The following is a 22,054-nucleotide window of genomic DNA, read 5'->3' as shown; positions in this document are numbered from 1 at the left end:
TTATCTTTCACATAGTATTTGATCAATAAGCATTTGTTACAAGAATGAAGATAAGTATTGGAACAGAAAAATGTTAAATTGGAGACAAGTTGCAAGGGATCCAAAGGGTGTAGGATAAGCGTAAGACAAGTAGTCTGGCCTGAAAACATCCAGCATTTATCACTGACTAAAACTGAATTAGACAGTCTTAAAAAAAATAAAAATAAAAATAAAGGCAGTGGTAGTACTATGCATTCACTCAACCCACTTTTCTAAATTTTAAAAACAGTTTCACCCTGTCTCAAAAAGGCAAGTGCCACCTGTTTCTACCTAGCATTAATTTCATACATTCAAAATATTTTAAAAGTAAAATCCAATAAAATTCCCTTGGAGGTGGAATTGCCTTCTCCAACATTTAAATTCACTATTGTAAATGCCAGCCATTGAAATATACCTGCTAGGGATGGAGGAATATGTTTTCCACCTCTTTGGGACAAATGCAGTTGAAATTTGTGGAAGGAAACCAGAGATCTGAATTATGGGGCTTTCAAAGGTATCTTCAGAAATTATGAGTCTGATGATTTGGGCATATTAGCATTTTTGAAAAAGGGGGACAATCTAGATTGCCTAACTAGGCTACTGCTAATGTAGACTAAATATTTTTGTGGAATCTTAGGGAAATTCTGTTATCTTTAAGTCCTAAACATACATTCACTGGACAGATATAAGTGCACCACTGCCTCTGGGAATGACTGTGCTGTAGAAATTAACTAAACAGACAATGTATACCTAGTAAGTAGTATTTGCCAAGCAAACAAACAAACAACTCCCTGAAATTAGTTCTAAGAAAAAACCATTTATCTCTAAATTTGACTTAGTATGTTTTTGACACAAAATAAAAACTATGTAACATAAAGTGTTTTCTTTCTGTATGACTTAGCTGTCAGAAAACTGAAAAACAGGTTTAATGCCCAAGCATTTTTTTTTCAAGCTGTTCCAGTCTGGTGCCTGAAAGCAACTCCTTCTGCTTCCTTTACGCGGCCATTTTCCTCAACAGTAGGATCTCTCCCACTGTGCTTTAATGTGCAAGCCACCAGAAATTCACCCGGAAATGAAACACACATGTTCCAGTGTACTGAGTATGAAACAAGAGTTCAGAGAAGAGAAGCTGGACCTGCAGGTCAGCAGAAAGCCTACGGAGAACGGCCTCCGAGTTCTAGCTAAGGCCTATGACCAGCGTCCTTAACCTGCTTTGGGAATGAGCCTCCTATTCTAATGAAAGTCACAGACCCTCTCCCTCAGAAGAAGGCACAGAAGGACATCCACACACAGAAAACTGCGGGGTTCAGAGGTTTCCTGAAACCCATCCACTACCTCCCAGGAGTTCATGGACCCAAGGTTAAGAGCCCTGAGATAAAGATAATAGCAATTTCAAGAGTAGGGAGTAGGGAGGAGGAGGATGGGGAACTCCCACAAAATGACATTACTAGGTTTTAGACAGAACGCCGTATCTACATGGAACTTGAAATCACTTGCCTCCAAAAGATAAAAAGCCAAGTACAGCTTTGGCATACATATTTAAGATGGAAGCATAGCACATATTTTGCCTAAGAGATCTCAGAATTGAGTGGGCCCAGAACAATTTCTGAGGCAGTTCTCTGCCTCGGTTGCTGGGTCCTAAGTTCACCTCTGGCTACAGGGAGGTTGGAGACTCTAGGGAGCTGAGGGCCCAAGTGGGTGGCAAGCAAGCAAGCATGACATGCTGCAGGCTGGGGAAGAGCTGAGCATTTGGCTTCAAGTGATTTTTTTTTTAAGGATGAAAGTTTGAACTCTCAAGTCAGACTGGGATCCAAATTGTCACTCTGTCACTTAGTACTGTAGCGTTGTGGGCTTGAGCCTCTTCAAGCCTGTTTTTTCATTTGGAAAACGGGGGATAATGCCACCCACCTCCTGGGGTCCCAAGTAGGGGTGAGTACAACAGTGCGGATAAAGACTGCACACAGTGCCCAGCACAGGGAATGCTCATAAGAACAAAGACACTGGCTGAGGAAACCTCTAGCATCAGGCCACTATGTACCCCATGAATTTTATACTTGAAAGGAAACTTTATACTGTAAAGTTTTTCCTTTGTAAATTGTAATTCTAAGAATAATGCATAATTCTTCTTCCTTTTTTTTTTTTGACATAGGGTCTCGCTGTGTCACCCAGGCTGGAGTGCAGTGGCGTGATCATGGCTCACTGCAACCTCCACCTCCGGGGCTCAGGTGATCCTCCCACCTTAGCCTCTCGAGTAGCTGGGACTACAGGATATGCATCACAATGCCTGACTAATTTTTTAAATTTTTTGTAGAGATGGGGTTTTTCCATGTTGCCCAGCCTGGTCTTGAATTCTTGCACTCAAGCAATCCACCTGCCTCAGCCTCCTAAAGTGCTGGGATTACAGACGTGAGCCATCACACCTGGCCTTAATGCATGATTCTAGTAAAAGTGATCAAACAATACTTCGGTGTCTTAAGCAGAAAGTAAAGAAACTAATGATCTTGCCCCACCCACCATGAGATAAACACTCCTCTCTAACAGTGCAGTATACAGATATCCCCTCTAGCCTGTTTACAAGTGCGCTTATCAATAGGTATATGTCTGTTTTTCTCAAAACCAGGATTGCACAGTCTGTATTTCAGGCTCATTTAATAATATATCATTCCCTAATCGCTCATCTCAGTATTTGAAAGAAGACATTTAATTTTCATCTCTTTACACATACATGCATGAATCTGAATCAACACTTACTCAACCAATAATTACTCAACACCTACTCTGTGCCAGGCATTCTTCTAGGGGGTTGGGACATATCAATGAACAAAAGAGACAAACATCTCTCCTGTGTGGAACTTAGGGTCTTTCCAGAGGAAACACAAAAGCAATAAGCATAACAATAAGGAAATCATATCCTACATTAGAAAGTGATAAGGTACAACGAAAGAAAATAAAGGCTGTTAAGGAGATAAGGAGTTGGGGTGTAGTCAGTTGTACATGGTTGTAGAAGAGACCGGAGAGCAGAGCCTTGAAGACTAGGAGGAATGGGGGCCTGGGGAAACCTTTGGCCAAAGGCCTTAAGGCAGCACTGAGCCTAGTGGTGGGCGAGAGGGGGTGGAGTCAGGGGCAGATGATGGGCTGTCAGAGGGGACACAGGCTTTCACTGGAGGGAAATGGGAAGCCATTGGAGGTTCTGAAGAGAGAAGATACATGCCTGATTTTCCCTTTAAAAGGCTCTGGCTTCACGTGGAGAACTGATGAGAGGCAAGATGGGAGTGGGGAGGCCAGGCAGGAGGCAGCTATAATAATCTAGGTGTGAGGGACCAGAGGCTTGGAGAGGGATGGCGGCATTGCGGAGAGTAGAAGCAACAGTCAGATTCTGGGCCAAACATATATCATTTCATCCAATGTGGATATCTAAATATGCATGCTTACAAATGTTAATTTCTTATTCTGAAACAACTTTAAACAATTTCAGGTTCACAGAAAGTTCCAACAATAGTACAAAGAATTCCCGTACACCCTTCATCTAGGCGCCCTGTTAGCACTACCCTGCACCTGCCGCAAACTCACATCTGCACTCTCTCTGCACACACACCCAGTCCGTCGTCAAACTGTCACCCATAAATTTTAGCATCCATTGATGATTCTTGATTCTTGTCTGAAACAATTACTATGGTGGCTACCCAATTTTCTAATTTCTTTTGCATTTCTTAGTTCACATTCTACTGTAAGAAAGAGCTTTCCTTCATCATCAGTGGCCATCAGAGAAATGCAAATCAAAACCACAATGAGATACCATCTCACACCAGTTAAAATGGCAATAATTAAAAAGTCAGGAAACAACAGGTGCTGGAGAGAATGTGGAGAAATAGGAACAATTTTACACTGTTGGTGGGACTGTAAACTAGTTCAACCATTGTGGAAGACAGTGTGGCAATTCCTCAAGGATCTAGAACTAGAAATACCATTTGACCCAGTCATCCCATTACTGGGCATATACCCAAAGGATTATAAATCATGCTGCTATAAAGACACATGCACACGTATGTTTACTGCAGCACTATTCACAAAAGCAAAGACTTGGAACCAACCCAAATGTCCAACGATAGACTGGATTAAGAAAATGTGGTACATACACACCATGGAATACTATGCAGCCATAAAAAAGGATGAGTTTCATGTCCTTTGTAGGGACATGGATGAAGCTGGAAACCATCATTCTAAGCAAACTATTGCAAGGACAGAAAACCAAACACTGCATGTTCTCACTCATAGGTGGGAATTGAATAATGAGAACACTTGGACACAGGGTAGGGAACGTCACACACCGGGGCCTGTCACGGGGAGGGGGGAGGGGGGAGGGATAGCATTAGGAGAAATACCTAATGTAAATGACGAGTTAACGGATGCAGCACACCAACGTGGCACATGTATACATATGTAACAAACCTGCACGTTGTGCACATGTACCCTAGAACTTAAAAGTATAATAAAAAATAAAATAAAATAAAATAATAAAAATAAAAAAAGAAAGAGCTTCCCCACAGCTATTGTTAAAGAAATGAGCAATATACCATGAGCTATTCTTACACTGATAGCTTTCAATTTTTTACTCATGTATTTACTTAAATCAGTATGGACTCAAGGATTACTACTGTATTCAATGGATTGTAATCCATTATGAGTGTTATTTATTTTGGTGTTCAATTGTCCTGGGTTTGGTGAGTAGGAGGCTCCTTTCAACTGGCTTCTGTGTCTTTTTTTTTTTTTTTTTTTTGAGACACAGTCACACTCTGTCACCCAGGTTGGAGTGCAGTGGCACGATCTTGCCTCACTGCAACCTCCACCTCCCAGGTTCAAGCAATTCTCCTGCCTCAGCCTCCTGAGTAGCTGGGATTACAGGCATGCACCGCCACACCCAGCTAATTTTTGTATTTTTATTTTTATTTTTTTCTTTATTTTATTTTATTATTATTATACTTTAAGTTTTAGGGTACATGTGCACAATGTGCAGGTTTGTTACATATGTATACATGTGCCATGTTGGTGTGCTGCACCCATTAACTCGTCATTTAGCATTAGGTATATCTCCTAATGCTATAATTTTTGTATTTTTAGTAGAGACGGGGTTTCGCCATGGTGGCCAGGCTGGTCTCAAACTCCTGACCTCAAGTGATCCACCATTCTCGGCCTCCCAAAGTGCTGGGATTACAGGCGTGAACCACCGTGCCCAGCCTGTGTCCTTTGATGTGTCCCTATCATTCTTTGGGCACTTCCTTACTTTCTGGCACAGCAAGATGCTCCAGGCTCATCTTTTCCTGTTCCCATTCTGGAATCAGCCACTTCTCCAAGGAGTTCCTATTAGTGAGAATGATATTTAGAAACTAATATGTGGATGATAGTTGTGCTCACTGTTCCTGGGGTCTCACTGCTTCTAGACCTTCTCAGCAGACAGAATTGGGAAACATGCACTCCTGTGTACAGACACATCTATATCTATTTCTACATCCATACATTAAAAACAATCCATTGATACTGATACTTCCAATTGCAGTCCAACACACTGAGGGTTGACTTTTGGCATTCCTCTTTCCATCTTTATAATTTCCCTCTCCAAAGGGATGAAACTTGGCTCCCATTATCCACAATTTATTTCCGTATTTGCTCAAACCTAGAATACACATAGTTTCAGAATCACTAATCCAAACCACTGTGAAAAACCAGTTAACCAACTGAAGTTTAATATTAGTTCACAGTTATTATAATCCCTAGCTTAAGGGTTTAGGGTCAAAATGTCAAGTTCAAAGGTTACCAGTGTTAGTTCTCTATCCCTCTCCTATCCCCTAAGGCATGGTCACATTATTCAATTGAAATACATTTCAATTTACTTGTTTTGCATTCTTCTTTTTTAAAATCTTGTCCAGTTTATTTATTTTTTCGAGTATGTGAAACATTCACATGTTCTAACGGTCAGAACTACGTAAGAAGGTATACTCAGTCAGGCCTCCCCAACACACACCTGCCTTCCTCTATTCCCCGCTCCTCACCTGTGACATGCCTTTCCCATCTACCCACCCATAACCAATTTCTCTGCTTCAGGTTTCTCTTTCCTGTGTTGTTTCCCCAGTAGAAATGAGCAAATAAGGGTATTTTATATCTCCTTTTTTCCAGAAAAAGTAAGCGTATTAAGGATACTCTTGCATTTTGCTTTTTTTCTATTAACAATATATCCTGGCAATCACTGCATGTGAGTCATAGAGGTCTTTCTCATTCTTTTCTGAAGATGGAAAAAAAAGTGATGTGGCTCCATTGTGCGAGTGTATCATAATGTATTCAATCACACGCCTCTGCACAGGCATTTCGGCTATTTCCAATATTCTACAATTACAAACAAGCTTCAGTTAATAATGGTATATATGTATTTTCATATATTGTTGGAAGTGTGATGTACATAGTTTTCTTAGACATTGCCAAAGTCCCTTCAAAACAGTTGGATGAATCTGCATTCTCATTAGCAAGGTATGAGAGGGCGTTTCCCCACAGCCTTTACCAACAGAACCTGTTGTTATGTTTTTTTAATTTTTGCCAATCTGGTAGGTGAGAAATGGTACCTCAGTGCAATTTTAATTTGCATTTCCCTAATTATGGGTAAGGTTGAACATCTTTTCATCTGTTTAAGTAACTCATACATATATTTAAAATTTGGTGAATTGTCTGTTTCTTTTCCTCATTTTCTATCCCATTTTTGGTCTTTTACCCTATATTTTTATGGTTTAAAAAATAATTTTAGGGATATTAGTCCTGTCTGTAATGTATGTTGCAAATATTTTCTTCCAGCTTGGCTGTCTTTTGATTTTCTAATGATGTTTTTGACCATCTGAAGGTGTTTTTCCTTTTTATGACTGAGGCCCTACTGACTTGAGATGCCACCTGCATCATACTAAATTTCCACATGTACTTGGGTCTATGTCTAGCCTATTTTATTCTACTAGCCTGTTTGTCTACTTATGAGCCAGTACTGCACTGTTCTAATGATACAGGTTTTAGGGTATGTTTTAATGCTTGACAGGGCTAGCTCCCTTGGTAGCTTTTCTTTTTGTGGTGTTTTCCTATCCTTTAATGCATACCTATTTTTCCACATCATCATCACCTTTAAAAAGCCTTCAATAAGTGTGTTAAATTAATTCATATTTATTGATATGACCAATATGTGTGGTCTCAACTTGGTCATATCATTCTATAGTTATGTGTGTAATATTTTCAGTGTTTCTTTCTCTAGGTGATATTTTCTTTGCTTGTTTATTTATTTAGGTCTACATTTTTGTTCTCACGCTTACCCAATAGATGACAGGAACATCACTTTCCCCAGGTTGTGGCAATTAAAAATATCTCTAGGCCTTGCCAGATGTCTGCTGGGAGGCAAAAATCACTCCCAGTTAAGAACCACTGTCCTAAACCAAGCAATTCCACTCCTAGGAGTAGATCCAAGAAAAACTGTAGCCCACGGGTACTATGGAACACGAACAAGAATGTTCTGAGCAGGACTGTTTATTTGCTTATTTTATTCTTATTTTTTTGTGGGTATATAAGAGTTGTATATATTTATGGAATACATTAGATGTTTTGATACAGGCATGCAATGCGTAATAACCGTATCATGGAGAATGGGGTGTTTTTCCCCTCAAGCATTTATACTTTGTGTTACAAACAATCCAATTACACTCTTCATTATTTTAAAATGTAAGAGCAGGACTGTTTATAATAGAAAAACAGAAACCCAGAAATAAATCGAATGACCATTGATTGAAAAATGGATAAATAAATTAGTATATATTCTGATAATGGAATATTTCCTATCAGTGAAAATGAATAAGCTATAGCTAAACCAACAAATTGAATGAAATTTAGTAAAAAACACAAAATGTTCAGTGAAAAATTAAGTCCCTGAAGACAACATATAATCTCTTTAAAATAAATTAAGTTAAAACCCAGGGAAAATTAAAGAATAAATTTAGGAATATGCATATATATATGGTGAAGCATCCCCTCCAAAACAGGAGAAAGAATGATAAACACGCCGGGGGACAGCAGCTCCTGCGGGGGCGGTGGGGGGCAGTCCCAGGCAGCACAGGCTGCCAATCATGCTCCAGCTCCTGGTCCAGTTCTATGTTCAAAGATGTCCACTGCACTATAAATAAACCAATATGAAAGGGCCATGCCTGCGTTAGTGATGACAGTGTGTCATGAGTCAAGGGTCATGATGAATCCAAATTTGTACATCTGAATTTAAAATGACAGGGACACCTCACTAAGCAGGGAGCCCTCCTCCCAGCCTGTGAGGCCCAGACTGGTATCTCCTGCTTAGGTGGTGTCAACTTCTCCCTTTCTTCCCTTCACTTCTGTGCTCTGGCCACCCCGCTTCGGTTCTTCTTAGCTTTATCACCATCTGACATCATTTTATCCAAGTTGCTGGTCTCTTGTCCATTTTCTATGCTACAGACAGGCTCCGTGAGGGCAAAAACTTCGTGTGGTCCATGCCGAACAGTGCCTAGAACTATGCCTTCATCTCCAGGGGCTCAGTGAGTATTTACTGAATAAATATGAACGCCTTAGTAGCATATCTCATAAGCCAGTTTGACACTAGAGCTGGGACTTACCAAAAAGGCCAGCCTTCATCAGAACTCCAAGGGCACAAAGGAGTTCTCAAAATGTACTCCACAGATTACCTGAGACTCAGCTGAGATGCCCAAGAAACACAGCAGTGAGAAAAGGTAGAGCTCCAGGACGCCACCGTCCTTCCCCTCACTCCCTGCTTCCCCTCTAGCCGTCCTGGCCTCCTGGGTTCCCCAGAGCTGCTGAATTGGAATTTCTGTACTGCCTGTCAAGAATGTGCATTTCCCACAAACTACGCTGGTGACTCTTAGTCCTTTTCAAGCCTGAGCACTATTGAACTCAGTGGAGAAATCAAGGCCCCAAATAATTAAGCAGTCTAGCTATTCAACAGTCTTTCCTACCTCAAAGAACTCGGGGTGGAGTACAATGAGATAATGTTAGTCTAAATGGTTGAAAACAAGATGTGTCATTCACAAGCAGGGTATGAATACGTTATGGAAATTGAAGGTTGGTTAAAATGTCGATTTAGAAAGACTGATAAATGAGTTTCATCCTTTGCAAATCAAATAACATCTAAATAAACATGATAAAATACCAAGATATATTTTCAATGTCATGGTTGAAGCTTTTTTCTTTTCTTACATTTTTCTACCTAATAGATCAGTCAAAAATTGTAAATTAATATTTTAAATGCCGAGAGAAGCCAGCAGCTTGTTCCAGTCTGATTCAGTTAAGCTCTTAAAATATTTTGACTGTTCGAAGAAAATTAATAATGGGATGTTAGGCGGTAGATTAACTGACACTAAATATCAACATAGCTAGATTTATTTTTGGATAACTGTGCTCATATCTTCAAAGAACGGAAACAAGATTTATTAAATCATGAGTTATTAATTTACACAATACCAAAACAGCCCCGAAACAGAGCAGACAGCACCACAATGTATTTAAAGATTATGCAAGAGGCTGCAAGTTTAGATTTGACATTAGCTAGGGCTTGGATTGTATAGGCTACAGTCGATTACCTAAGGCTTACAAGGACACGAGAAGTTAAGCCAGTAACTGTCTTGGCAATTTCAGAATCAAATCAGTCACAAGTGTCATTCCTTCTCCCCTGAGTAGCCAAAGAGCAGATCCCCATTTCTGCCAATATGGACAAACGGATACATATGAAAGTCAAAGATGCTTTTATTTCTGCCATTCATGTATTCATTCAGCAAATGCTGAGTGCCCATTTGTCCTTCCTCCCCTCCTCTCACCCCATCTCCTCTCCTAAGAGTGAACTCCCTGTGGGTTCACAATTGTGAAGGGGCCTCCAGCATGTGCTCCATATCAAACACAGTCCTCAGGCTAGGAGGTGACTACTCCTAAGGTTCTGATTGGCCCCGAAGCCCTGGTGCTTCCAGGCCAACAACAAAAAGCTGGTTTGGCTTTAGATAAGCCAAGCTGAAATATACAGAGGGCTCAAAAAGTGCCAATTTGGTAGTCTCCCCCTCCCTTTTCCCTTTTTATACTCTGAAGAAACTGTCGATGATGGACTGAGACTCCCAATTACAGATTGGACCTGCCACGAGGGACAAAGGCCAGGGTTGCTCCAGGCATGTCAGGAGCTTCTTGGCAGGGACTGCTTGGTGAAGGAGGAAGCCAAAATGGGATCACCAAAACCTGCCTTTTGTCCATAAATTGCCTGAAGTCCAGTGACTTCATGCTGCTTTCCCATGCATATGCACAAACAACCCCCAAGCCCTCTACACTCATATACCAAAAGCAGATGAGATTTAGAACAACAACAAAATCAGTGGAATGTGTTACTGTAGAACCAAGGCTGTTTAACAGGAGCCGCTCTGGACACCCATGTGGGCACTGCAACATCAGGTTTCACAACTCAGGTGGCTCTTAGGAAAATGCCGTCTTTCCCTACTGATCACAACACCTCCCTGCTCCTCCAGAGAGGAGTCTGCACTGGCTCTGTGGCTTGGGCTAACGCTTAAAAATGTATCCTGAGGTGGGTGGAGCAAGATGGCCAGATAGAAGCCTCCCCCGACCATCCCCCCTGCAGGAACACCAATTTTTAACAACTACGCACAAAAAAGCACCATAATAAGAATCAAAAATCAGGTAAGCAATCACAGTATCTTGTTTTAACTTTATTTCACTGAAAGAGGCATTGAAAAGGGGAGGAAAGACAGTCTTGAGTGACACCACCCCTCCTCCTTCCTCCAGCAGCTGCCAAATGGCCTGGAGAGGATCTGCACACTTGGGTGAGGGAGAGCACAGCGACTGGGGGACTTGCCATTGAACTCAGTGCTGCCCTGACACAGTGGAGAGTAAAGCCATGCTGGGCTCAGCTGATGCCGTATCCACAGAGGGAGTATTTGGACCAGTTCTGGCCAGAGAGAAATCACCCACCCCAGTGTGGGAACTTGAGTTTCTCAGCAAGCCTTGCCAGCGTGTGCTAAAGTGTTCTGGGGTTCTAGGTAAACTTGAAAGGCAGTCTAGACCACAAGGACTACAATTCCTAAGCAAGTTCTAGTGCTGGGCTGGGCTTAGAGCCAGTGGACTAGGGCGGCATGTGACCCAGGGAGACAGTAGCCTGTGTGGCTAAGGGAGTGCTTGCGCCACCCTTCCCCCAATTCTAGGCACCACAGTTCACAGCAATGAAAGCGACCCTTCCTTCTTCTTGAGGACAGGAGAGCGAAGAGTAAAGAGGACTTCATCTTGCATCTTGGACATCAGCTCAGCCACAACAGGATAGGGCACCAGGCAGTCATGAGGCCCCCATTCTAGGCCCTAGCTCCCAAATGATATTTCTCGACACCTTGGGCCAGAAGGGAATCTGCTCCCTTGAAGGGATGGACCTAGTCCTGGCAGGATCCATCACCTGCTGACCAAAGGGCCCTTGGGCCCAGAATAACCAACAGTGACACCCAGGTGGTATGCCGTGGGCCTTGGGTGAGACTCTGAGACGTGCTGGCTTCAAGTGAGATCCAGCACATTCCCAGCCGTGGTGGTTCTGGGGAGAGACTCCTTCTGCTGGAGAAAAGCAGAAGGAAAAGTAAAGGGGACTTTGCCTTGCCCCTTAGGTACCAGCTTGGCTACAGGAGGGTAGAGCACCAAGTGGGCTCTTGGGGTCCCTGAGTCCAGGCCTAGGCTCTTAGATGGTATTTCTGGACCTGCTCTGGCAGAGGGGAATCCACTGCCCTGAAGGGTGAGTCTCAGGCGTGGCAGCATTCACCACACCTGTATGGTAAGTGTAAATTAGTACAATCACTATGGACTTTTCACTGACTGAAGGGCCCCCGGACTTTCAGTGAACGTTGGCAGTGGCCTGGCAGAACTCCCCACGGACCAGTGGTGGTGGTGGTCACTGGGAGAGGCTCTTCTGCCTGTGGAAAGGGGAGGGAAGAGTGGGAAGGAGCTCAGCTGCAGTAGAATAGAGTACCAGCTAGATTTCTAAGGTTTTTGACTCCAATCCCTGGCTCTCAGACAGCATCTGTGAACCCACCTGGGACCTAGGGGAACTTGCTACCCTGAAAGGAAGGACACAAACCTGGCTGGCTTCCCCATCTGTTGACTGTAGAGTCCTAGCACCTTGAATGAACATAGGCATAGTGGTTACAGCGAGCCTTGGGCAAGACCCAGTGCTGCGCTGGCCTCAAGTCTGACCCAGCACAGTCTCAGGAGTGGTGGCCACAGCGGTGTTTGCATCACCTCATCTCCAGCGCCAGGTGGCTTAGCACAGAGAGAGAGAGGCTCCCTTTGTTTGGGAGAAAGTAAGGGAAGAGAACCAAGTCTCTGCCTGGTAATCCAGACCTAAAAAATAGCTTTAAAGGGCAAATCTAAGAGTTACTGGTCTTAAAGAGGAGGTAGAGAAAAAAGACAGGGGCAGAAAGTTTATTCCAAGGGGTAACATCAGATCACTGTCCAAAACTAGAGAAAGACAGCAACATTCAAGTACAAGAAGGTTATAGAACACCAAGCAATTTTAACCTGAAGTAGACTACCTCAAGGCATTTAATAATCAAACTCTCAAAGGTCAAGGATAAAGACAGGATCCTAAAAGGAACAAAGCAACAGAAAAGAAACAAATAACATAGAGTGGAGCTCCAGTCCATCTGGCAGCAGACCTCTCAGTGGAAACCTTACAGGCCAGGAGAGAGTGGCATGGCATATTTGAAGTGCTGAAGGAAAAAACTTTTACCCTAGAATAGTATATCCTATGAAAATATCCTTCAAGCATGAAGGAGAAATAAACACTTTTTCAGACAAACAAAACCTGTGGGATTTCATCACACCAGACCTGTCCTATAAGGAATGCTAAAGGGAGTTCTTCAATCAGAAAGAAAAGGATGTAAATGAGCAATAAGAAATCATCTGAAGGTACAAAATTTGCTGGTAATAGTGAGCACACAGAAAAACACGTAATATTATGATACTGTAATTGCACTGTGAAAACTACTCTTAAGTAGAAAGACTAAACAATGATCCAATCAAAAATAATAACTTTTCAAGATATAGGTAGTACAATAGGACATAAAGAAAAACAACCAAAAGTTAAAAAGCGGGGCCACGAAAAAGTGTAGAGTTATTATTAGTTGTCTTTTTGCCTTTTTTTTGTTTGTTTGTTTATGCAAGCAGTGTTGTCATCAGTTTAAAATAACAGGTTATAAGGCTGGGCGCGGTGGCTCATGCCTGTAATCCCAGCACTTTGGGAAGCCAAGGGGGCAGACTGCTTGAGCTCAGGAGTTCAAGATCAGCCTGGGTAACATGGTGAAACCTGTCTCTATCAAAAATACAAAAACTTAGCTGGGTGTGGTGGTGCGGATCTGTGGTCCCAGCTACTCGGGAGGCTGAGGAGGGAGGATCACTTGAGCTCAGGGGGCGGAGGCTGCAGTGAGCCAAGATTGTGCCACTGCACTCCAGCCTGGGTGACAGAGTGAGACCTTATCTCAAAAATAAATAAATAAAATAAAATATAAATGAATGAATAAATAAAACACCAGATTATGAGATAGTATTTGCAAACTTCATGGTAGCCTCAAATTAGAAAATATACAATGGACACACAAAAAATAAACAGCAAAAAGTTAAATCATACCACTAGAGAAAATCACCTTCACTAAAAGGAACAAAAGAAGGAAGGAAGACCTCAAAACAACCAGAAAACAGCAAAATGGAAGAAGTAAGTCCTTACTTATCAACAGTAACACTGAGTATAAGTGAACTAACTCCAATCAAATATAAGTAAACTCTCCAATCAAAAGACAGAGTAGCTGAATAGATAAAAAATCAAGACCCATTGATCTGCTGCCTACAAAAACAGCCTTCACCTACAAAGATACATACAGACTGAAAATAAAAGGATGGAAAAAGATATTCCATGCCAATGGAAACCAAAAGAGAGCAGGAGTAGCTATACTTACACAAAATAGATTTCAAGACAAAAACTGTAAAAAGAGACAAAGAAGGTCATCATATAATGCTAAAGGGGTCAATTCAGCAAGAGAATATCACAATTGGAAATATATATACAACCAACAATGGAACACCTAGATACATAAAGGAAATATCATTAGAGCTAAGGAGAGAGACAGGCCACAATACAATAATTTAACACCCCACTTTCAGCATCGGACAGATCTTCCAGACAGAAAATCAACAAAGAAACATCAGACCTAACCTGGACTACAGAACAAATGGACATAATAGATATTTACAGAACATTTCATCCAATGACTGCAGAACACATATTCTTCTCCTCAGCACACAGATCACTCTCAAGGATAAGACTACATGGACCATTCTCAAGGACAGACCATACGTTAGGTACAAAAACAAGTCTTAACACATTAAAAAAAAAACTATAAGAATATCAAGCATCTTCTCTGACCACACTGGAATAAAATTAGAAATCAATAATGAGAGGAATTTTGGAAACCATACAAACACACGGAAATTAAACAATATGCTCCTGAATGACCAGTGGGTCAATTAAGAGATTAAGAAGGAAACTGAAAAATTTCTTGAAATAAATGATAATGGAAACACAAAATAAAATTGGCAAACCTTTAGCCAGACTAATTAGGGAAAAAAAAAAGAGAGAAGATACAAATAAAATAAGAGATGAAAAAGGAGACATTACAACTGATACCATAGAAATTAAAAGGATCATTAGTGGCTACTATGAGCAACTACATGCCAATACATTGGAAAACCTCGAGGAAATGGATAAATTCATAGACACATACAACCTACCGAGATTGAACCATGAAGAAATCTAAAACCTGAACAGACCAATATCAAGTAATGACATTAATGCAGTAATAAAAAAGTCTCCCAGTAAAGAAAAGCCCACGATCCAATGGCTTCACTGCTGAATTCTACCAAACATTTAAAGAAGAATTAATACCAATCCTACTCAAAGTATTCCAAAAAACAGAGGAGGAAGGAATACCTCCAAACTCAGTTTATGAGGCCAGTATTACCCGGATACCAAAACCAGACAAAGAAACAACAAAAAAGAAAACTATAGGCCAATATTTCTGATGCTTATTGATGCAAAAATCCTCAACCAAATACTATCAAACTGAATTCAACAATACATTAAAAAGATCATTCATCATAACCAAGTGGGATTTATTCCAGGGATGTAAAGATGGTTCAACATACACAAATCAATTAATGTGAAACATCATATGAACAGAATGAAGGACAAAAACCATGCGATCATTTCAACTGATACTGAAAAAACATTTGATAAAAACCAACATCACTTTATGATAAAAACCTTCAAAAATCTGGGTATGGAAGGAACATACTTCAACATAATAAAAGCCATATATGACAGATTTACAGTTAGCATCATACTGAATAGGGAAAAACTGAAAGCCTTTCCTCTATGATTTAGAACATGACAAGGATGCCCACTTTCATCCTTCCATAATACTGGAAGTCCTAGCTAGAGCAATCAGACAAGAGAAAAAAATAGAGGGCATCCAAATTGGAAAGGAAGAGGGTCAAATTATCCTTGTTAGCAGATGATCCGATCTTATATTTGGAAAAACCTAGACTCTGCCAAAAAACCATTAGAACTGAGAAACAAATTCAGTAAAGTTGAAGGATACAAAATATACAGAAATCAGTAGAATTTCTATATGCTAAGAGTGAACAATTTGAAAAAGAAATAAAAAAGTAATCCGATTTAACAATAGCCACACATAAAATTAAATACCCAGGAATCAACCAAAGAAACAGAATTGAGAAATAATGAAAACTCTCATAATGAAAACTATAAAACTCTCATAATGAAAACTATAAAACACTGATAGAAGACATTGAAGAAGACACAAAAAGATGGAAAGATATTCCATGTTCATAGGTTGGAAGAATCAATATTAAAATGTCCATACTACCCAAAGCAATACACATTCAATACAAGCCTTATCAAAATACCAATGATATTTTTCAAAGAAATAGAAAAAAAATTCCTAAAATTTATATGGAACCACAAAAGATCCAGAATAGCAAAAGCTACCCTGAGCAGAACAAAACTGGAGGAATCACATTACCTGACTTCAAATTATATTACAGAGCTATAATAACCAAAACAGCGTGGTACTGGCATAAAAAGACACATAGATCAATGGAAGACACTAGAGAGCCCAGAAGCAAATCCATACGCCTACAGTGAACTCATTTTTGACAAAGGTGCCAAGAACATACATTGGGGAAAAGATGTCCCTTCAATAAATGGTGCTGGGAAAACTTAATTTCCATATGCAGAAGAATGAAAGTAGATCACTGTCTCTCACTATACATAAAAATCAAATACAAATGGATTAAAGACTTAAATCTAAGACCTCAAACTATGAAACTATTACAAGAAAATGTTGGGGAAATTCTCCAGGACATTGGCCTGAGCAAAAATGTCTTGAGTAATATCCCATAAACATAGGCAACCAAAGCAAAAATGGATAAATGGGATCATATCAAGTTAAAAAGCTTCTGTACAGCAAAGGAAACAATCAACAAAGTGAAGAGACAGTCCATAGAATGGATCTGCAATATTACTGAATTTGCAAACTACCCATCTGACAAAGGATTAATAGCCAGGATATATAAGGAGCTTGAACTCTACAGGAAAAAAAAATCTAATGATCCAATTAAAAAATAGGCAAAAGATCCGAATAGATATTTCTCAAAAGAAGACATACAAATGGCAAAAACCCAGTGAAAATAGCTTTTATCCAAAGACGGGCAATAACAAATGCTGGTGAGGAGGTGGAGAAAAGAGAACCCTTGTATACTGTTGGTGGAAATGTAAATTAGTACAACCACCATGGAGAACAGTTTTGAGGTTCCTTAGAAAACCAAAAAATAGAGCTACCATATGACCCAGCAATCCCACTGCTGCATATATACCCCAAAGAAAGGAAACCAGTATATCAAAGAGATAGCTGCACCCCCATGTTTGTTGCAGCACTGTTCACAATAGCCAAAATTTGGAAACAACCTTAGTGTCCATCAAGAGGTGAGTGGGTAAAGAAAATGTGGTACGTATACACAACGGAGTACTACTCAGCCATAAAAAAGTACAAGATCTTGTCATCTGCAACAACATGGGTGGAAATGGAGGTTGTTAAGTTACGTGAAATAAGCCAGGCACAGAAAGATAAACTTCGTTATGTTCTCATCTATTTGTGGGAGGTAAAAATTAAAGTAATTGAACTCCTGGAGATAGAATAAGGATGGTTACCAGCGGCTGAGAAGGGTAGTTGGGGTGGGAGTATGGGGGCAGGATAGTGGGGATGTTTAATAGGTACAAAAAGTAGTTAGTAAAAATAAATAAGACTTAGTATTTGATAGCACAACAGGGTGACTACAATCAATAACAATTTAATTGTACATTTTAAAATAACTAAAAGAGTATAATTGGATAATTCATAAAACAAAGAATAAATGCTTGAGAGGACAGATATCCATTTACCAGGATTTGATGATTACACATCACAGGCCTGTATCAAAGTGTCTCATATACCCCATAAATATATACACCTACTGTGTACCCATAAAAATTAAAATAAAAACTTTCAAAAAAAGTATCCTGGCATATGCAAGAGAATGCTCATGCCAACATTATTTATAAAGCAAAATTGTAAACAACCCCAACATGCCTTGGCAAGAGAAAGAATAAAGTGTGGACAGTCACAGGATGGACATTAGATGACAATGATCAAACTGCCAGATACGACCACCATCAGGGATACAGCTCAGAAACAATATACATAGTATGATACTATTTTTACACAGCTGAAAACTCAAGGAGGCATTATTTAGGGATACAGGCACATGTGGCAAACTGCATTTTAAAAATGAGAAGGGGTGCCTCTCAGGGTGGAGATGACCACGGGTCGGGAGGCAGGGACTGGGGAGGAGCCATATTGTTTATATTCTATTTCTCAAATCGAGTGATGAGCTCATGGGTTTATCTAAGCTTTATAATTTACATATACATTACATATATTCTTTAGTATATATCAAATTACATAATTTAAAAATTTTAAGAAAAAATTGGCCAGGTACAGTGGCTCATATCTGTAATCCCAGCACTTTGGGAGGCTGAGGCAGACGCATCACTTGAGCTCAGGAGTTCGAGACCAGCCTGCCGTCTCTACAAAAAATACAAAAATTAGCCAGGCATGGTGGCACACACCTGTGGTCCCAGCTACTCAGGAGGCTGAGGTGGGAGGATTGCTTGAGCCCAGGCGGTTGAGGCTGCAATGAGCTGTGATCACGCCACTGCACTCCAGCCTGGGTGACAAAGTGAGACCCTGTCTCAAAAAAAAAAAAAAAAGAAAGAAAGAAAGAAAGAAAGAAAAAATCACCAGCCTAGTGCCTGGTAGTCCAAATCTTACTTGCCACCAGCATGACCTGTCCTCAGAGACAAGAGGAGGACAGCATCCTGGAGGCTTGGGGAGATAGGGATAGGTGTCCCCGCAGCCACAGGAAACAACTGCCTCCGTTTCCTACTTGTCAGATGAGCACAGTTGGTGCTACCCACCTTGAGGGCCACAGTGAGGACCAGATGAGATAAGTGCTGTGTAAGCCACAAGACTCTGTCCACATAGACGTTCACTGTGCCATACAGACGGCTGGTTCCTCTAGGGAATTACTTCCCCTCCACTCCTTGCAGTTCTGTGGGGCTGCCAAGGCCTGACTCCCCCATCCTCTGGGCTCAGGGCAAGGAGCAACTGCAGGCTAGGCCAGCAGGAGTGTTCTTCCCAGGTTGTATGCACAGGGATGGAAGGCAGTTAATACTGCCTTCATTTGGGCCATGGGGCCCCCTAAAAAACGTTGTCCTGATCTTGTTCCTGACATGCCTGGAGCTACTCTGGTTTTTGTCCTGTCGGGCAGGTCAGATTAATCACTGAGTCTGATGCACCTGGCACCATCAAACAGCAAAACCAAAACCAACTCTTTCCTTTTGTAAGTCAATCAGAGTTTCTGTTGACTGCATTCAAGGAAGCCCAGCCAATTCAGGAGGAAATGCCGTTTTATTTCAAAAGCACAGGCACAGTTCGTACATTTGCCGAGGGAGGTAAAGGAAGGTGTCAGCTGAGACTGCTCAAGTGCACCCTGCTTCAACGGCCTCTTAACTGGTCTTTCCCCATCAGTCTCGCTTGCCCCCAAAGCCTTCAGGAATACACTGCATTCCAGAATAAATCAATTTATTCCAGATTCATCTCCAGAAAACACTTTTCGGGGAACAGGTGACTAGCAGTAGGTAGTGGGGGAGGTGGCATCTGTTGGTCCTGCTCCCCCTCCAGGTAGGAATTCCCATCACCCACCTCACGATGGATGTGGTAGCAGTGAATAGCCTAGAGATTTGCCATCTCATAAAATTCCAACTTTTAATAGTAAACGCCAAATGCAGGCATTATGTTAAAAGTATGATTAACCCCATGGCCCATGGCAATCTGATTCTGAATCAAATCACCTACCACTGGCCCTGTAAGTAAGCACCAGTTTCTGTGAGTTCCTGTGTTGCTGAAGAAAGGTAACAAGTAGGCACCTAGATCCACGTGTCTGAATTAGCGGGGGTGGATGGGTGTTAGTGGTAGTAAATAAACAGGGCATATGAAATGTGATTCTTGCCTTGAATTGAGCCCCTAAACTCTCTCATCAGTCTATTAGGACAGAAGCTCCATGGGAAAGCAGGCGAGGTTGACCATCACTGTGAAATACATGCCTGCCTTCTCAGGTGGAAGGAACTCATCTGTGTGGCCTGTTTGCCTGGAATCCTGTTCCCTCTGCTCATTCCCTTCAACGCCAAATCCCACCCTCATTATGAAATGGGAGCTCAATGACCCAGAAATAATTTGAACAAACCTATTTCACTGAGGATGCATTCATTTTTATCTTCATTAACTCTCTGGGGCCCTGTCAGGTATGCTGAGAGCAGGGTTTATGTTTCAACTGCTAGGGGTATCTTAAAATCTGGGCAATTTGTACATTTAACTGAGGCAGACTTTTTTTTTTTTTTTTTGAGACAGAGTCTCGCTCTTTTGCCCAGGCTGGAGTGCAATGGCGCGATCTCAGCTCACTGCAACCTCTGGAGGCAGACGATATTTTGTGTTCTGTAGACAGATGCATTTTATATGAAGAAAACTGTTTCCCTTTTCTATGAAAAAAAATCGCATTATCTCCTTTTCTTTATGTTTTAACTGAAAGAAAAATTTTAAGTATTATGTTATCCAGGTGAATGTCACTAATTTTTTTTCCCCACAAACGAAGTAACAAACATTTAACAAGCCCAGATCTTTTCCTGTCTTAAGACCAAAACACACATGCACACACAATGCTCCCCTAAGATGAACGGCTGGAGTAAATAGTAACTCATCCTGGGTGACTGGCTATTTATAAGATTTCACACAAGTAAAATGCTAAAATACGGGGAGTTCACACTAGGCTCCAAAGCAGCAACAGCAGAATAGATGGAAAAAATACCCAGTCCTGAACCTTACCTCCCTGATGCCCATCGAAACCATCATTCTTATTCAATAAACTCTGCTTTTTAAAAAATGTGGTGGTTCCTCAAAAATCTGTGTTCAGGGAAGTATTCTTCAAGCACATACAAGTATTATCACACAGACCACTAGAAAAGCTTCTCATCATTGAGGTCTCTATGCCTTCCTAATTAATAACATAATCTAGCATTTCTATCCCACTGTATTTCCAAAACACACCTGTCTTTGGTGAATTCATGCAAATACAAACATCTTCTAGGAGATTATGAGGCGACGTGTTCAGAGCAAACCATAATCAGAAACAGCAAAACCAGAAGTCATCAGTCACAAGTCTCAGAACACTTTCTTCAAATACATAATATTCTGGTTTTATATCAAGAGAGTGTTTTCTTTTTTTTCTTTTTTTTTTTTTTGAGACGGAGTCTTGCTCTGTCACCCAGGCTGGAGAGTGCAGTGGCGTGATCTTGGCTCACTGCAAGCTCCGCCTCCCAGGTTCATGCCATTCTCCTGCCTCAGCCTCCCCAGCAGCTGGGACTACAGGCACCCACCACCACGCCTGGCTAATATTTTGTATTTTTAGTAGAGACGGGCTTTCACTGTGTTAGCCAGGATGGTCTCGATCTCCTGACCTTGTGATCCGCCTGCCTCGGCCTCCCAAGGTGCTGGGATTACAGGCGTGAGTCACTGCGCCTGGCGAGAGTGTTTTCTTTAGCAGGATCCAACAGTTGAGCATCACTATTGTCTACTATACTTCTTTGGGGAAAATAGAAAACCGATTCACCAAAACATTGGGAGGTTGCATTAAGTGACTTAAGGTGAAATGGTCTTACAGTGTCTTTCCTCTCTGGTTAAGTCTTACATGGGGTCTGAAATTTTGTTCAAAAGCAAGGTTTCAATGTGCAGAATTCTTAACCTACAGAATGCCAGTAAAGAAACTATGTTATTCACTGTCAAATTGGAATTTAATCCCCATTCTCTAGATCCTACAACACAGGACCAGAGAGTTAATTGTGAAGTCCATTTTTTCCCCCAACATCCCTACAAATCAGTCAAGCTGATCTTACCAGAAGCATTGCTGATGTTCCATTGGGTCTGGATAAGTGGATGGACATTTCAGGAAACATCCTGTCAATGCGGCTGATCACATCATCAACATATCTACGTGGGAAAAAAATACACATGTGTGAACTACAACTCCAGTTAAGAGCTACAGATTAATAGTATTCAAAAGACATTGCTTTTAAATGTAATTTTAAATCAATATAACACATTTTTAAGAAGGCAAATAGAATTAGAAACCTTTTAGTCTTTACCTCTGTATGTCCAGATAATGTGTTTTTAATGCTAGTTCTTGATTTTTCATTTTAAGGCATGACTATTAATCTTCTTCTATAGGA

At 41.0% G+C, this 22,054-nt stretch overlaps 1 protein-coding gene across 2 annotated transcripts in view; it reads right to left on the bottom strand.

Moving 5' to 3' along the window:
* Positions 1 to 22,054, bottom strand: part of MED27 (mediator complex subunit 27) — a 217,501-nt gene that overhangs the window by 55,777 nt on the left and 139,670 nt on the right. For both annotated transcript variants that reach the window (XM_003822400.4, XM_034929346.3), the window contains exon 4: positions 21,722 to 21,815. In XM_003822400.4, coding sequence (XP_003822448.1) covers positions 21,722 to 21,815 — 94 coding nt within the window. The remainder of the gene's footprint in view (positions 1 to 21,721; positions 21,816 to 22,054) is intronic.

This window comes from Pan paniscus, chromosome 11 (assembly GCF_029289425.2).
Source record: "Pan paniscus chromosome 11, NHGRI_mPanPan1-v2.0_pri, whole genome shotgun sequence".
NCBI lineage: Eukaryota > Metazoa > Chordata > Mammalia > Primates > Hominidae > Pan > Pan paniscus.
Note: the sequence above shows the minus strand (reverse complement) of the source record. Positions and strands in the feature narration are given on the sequence as shown.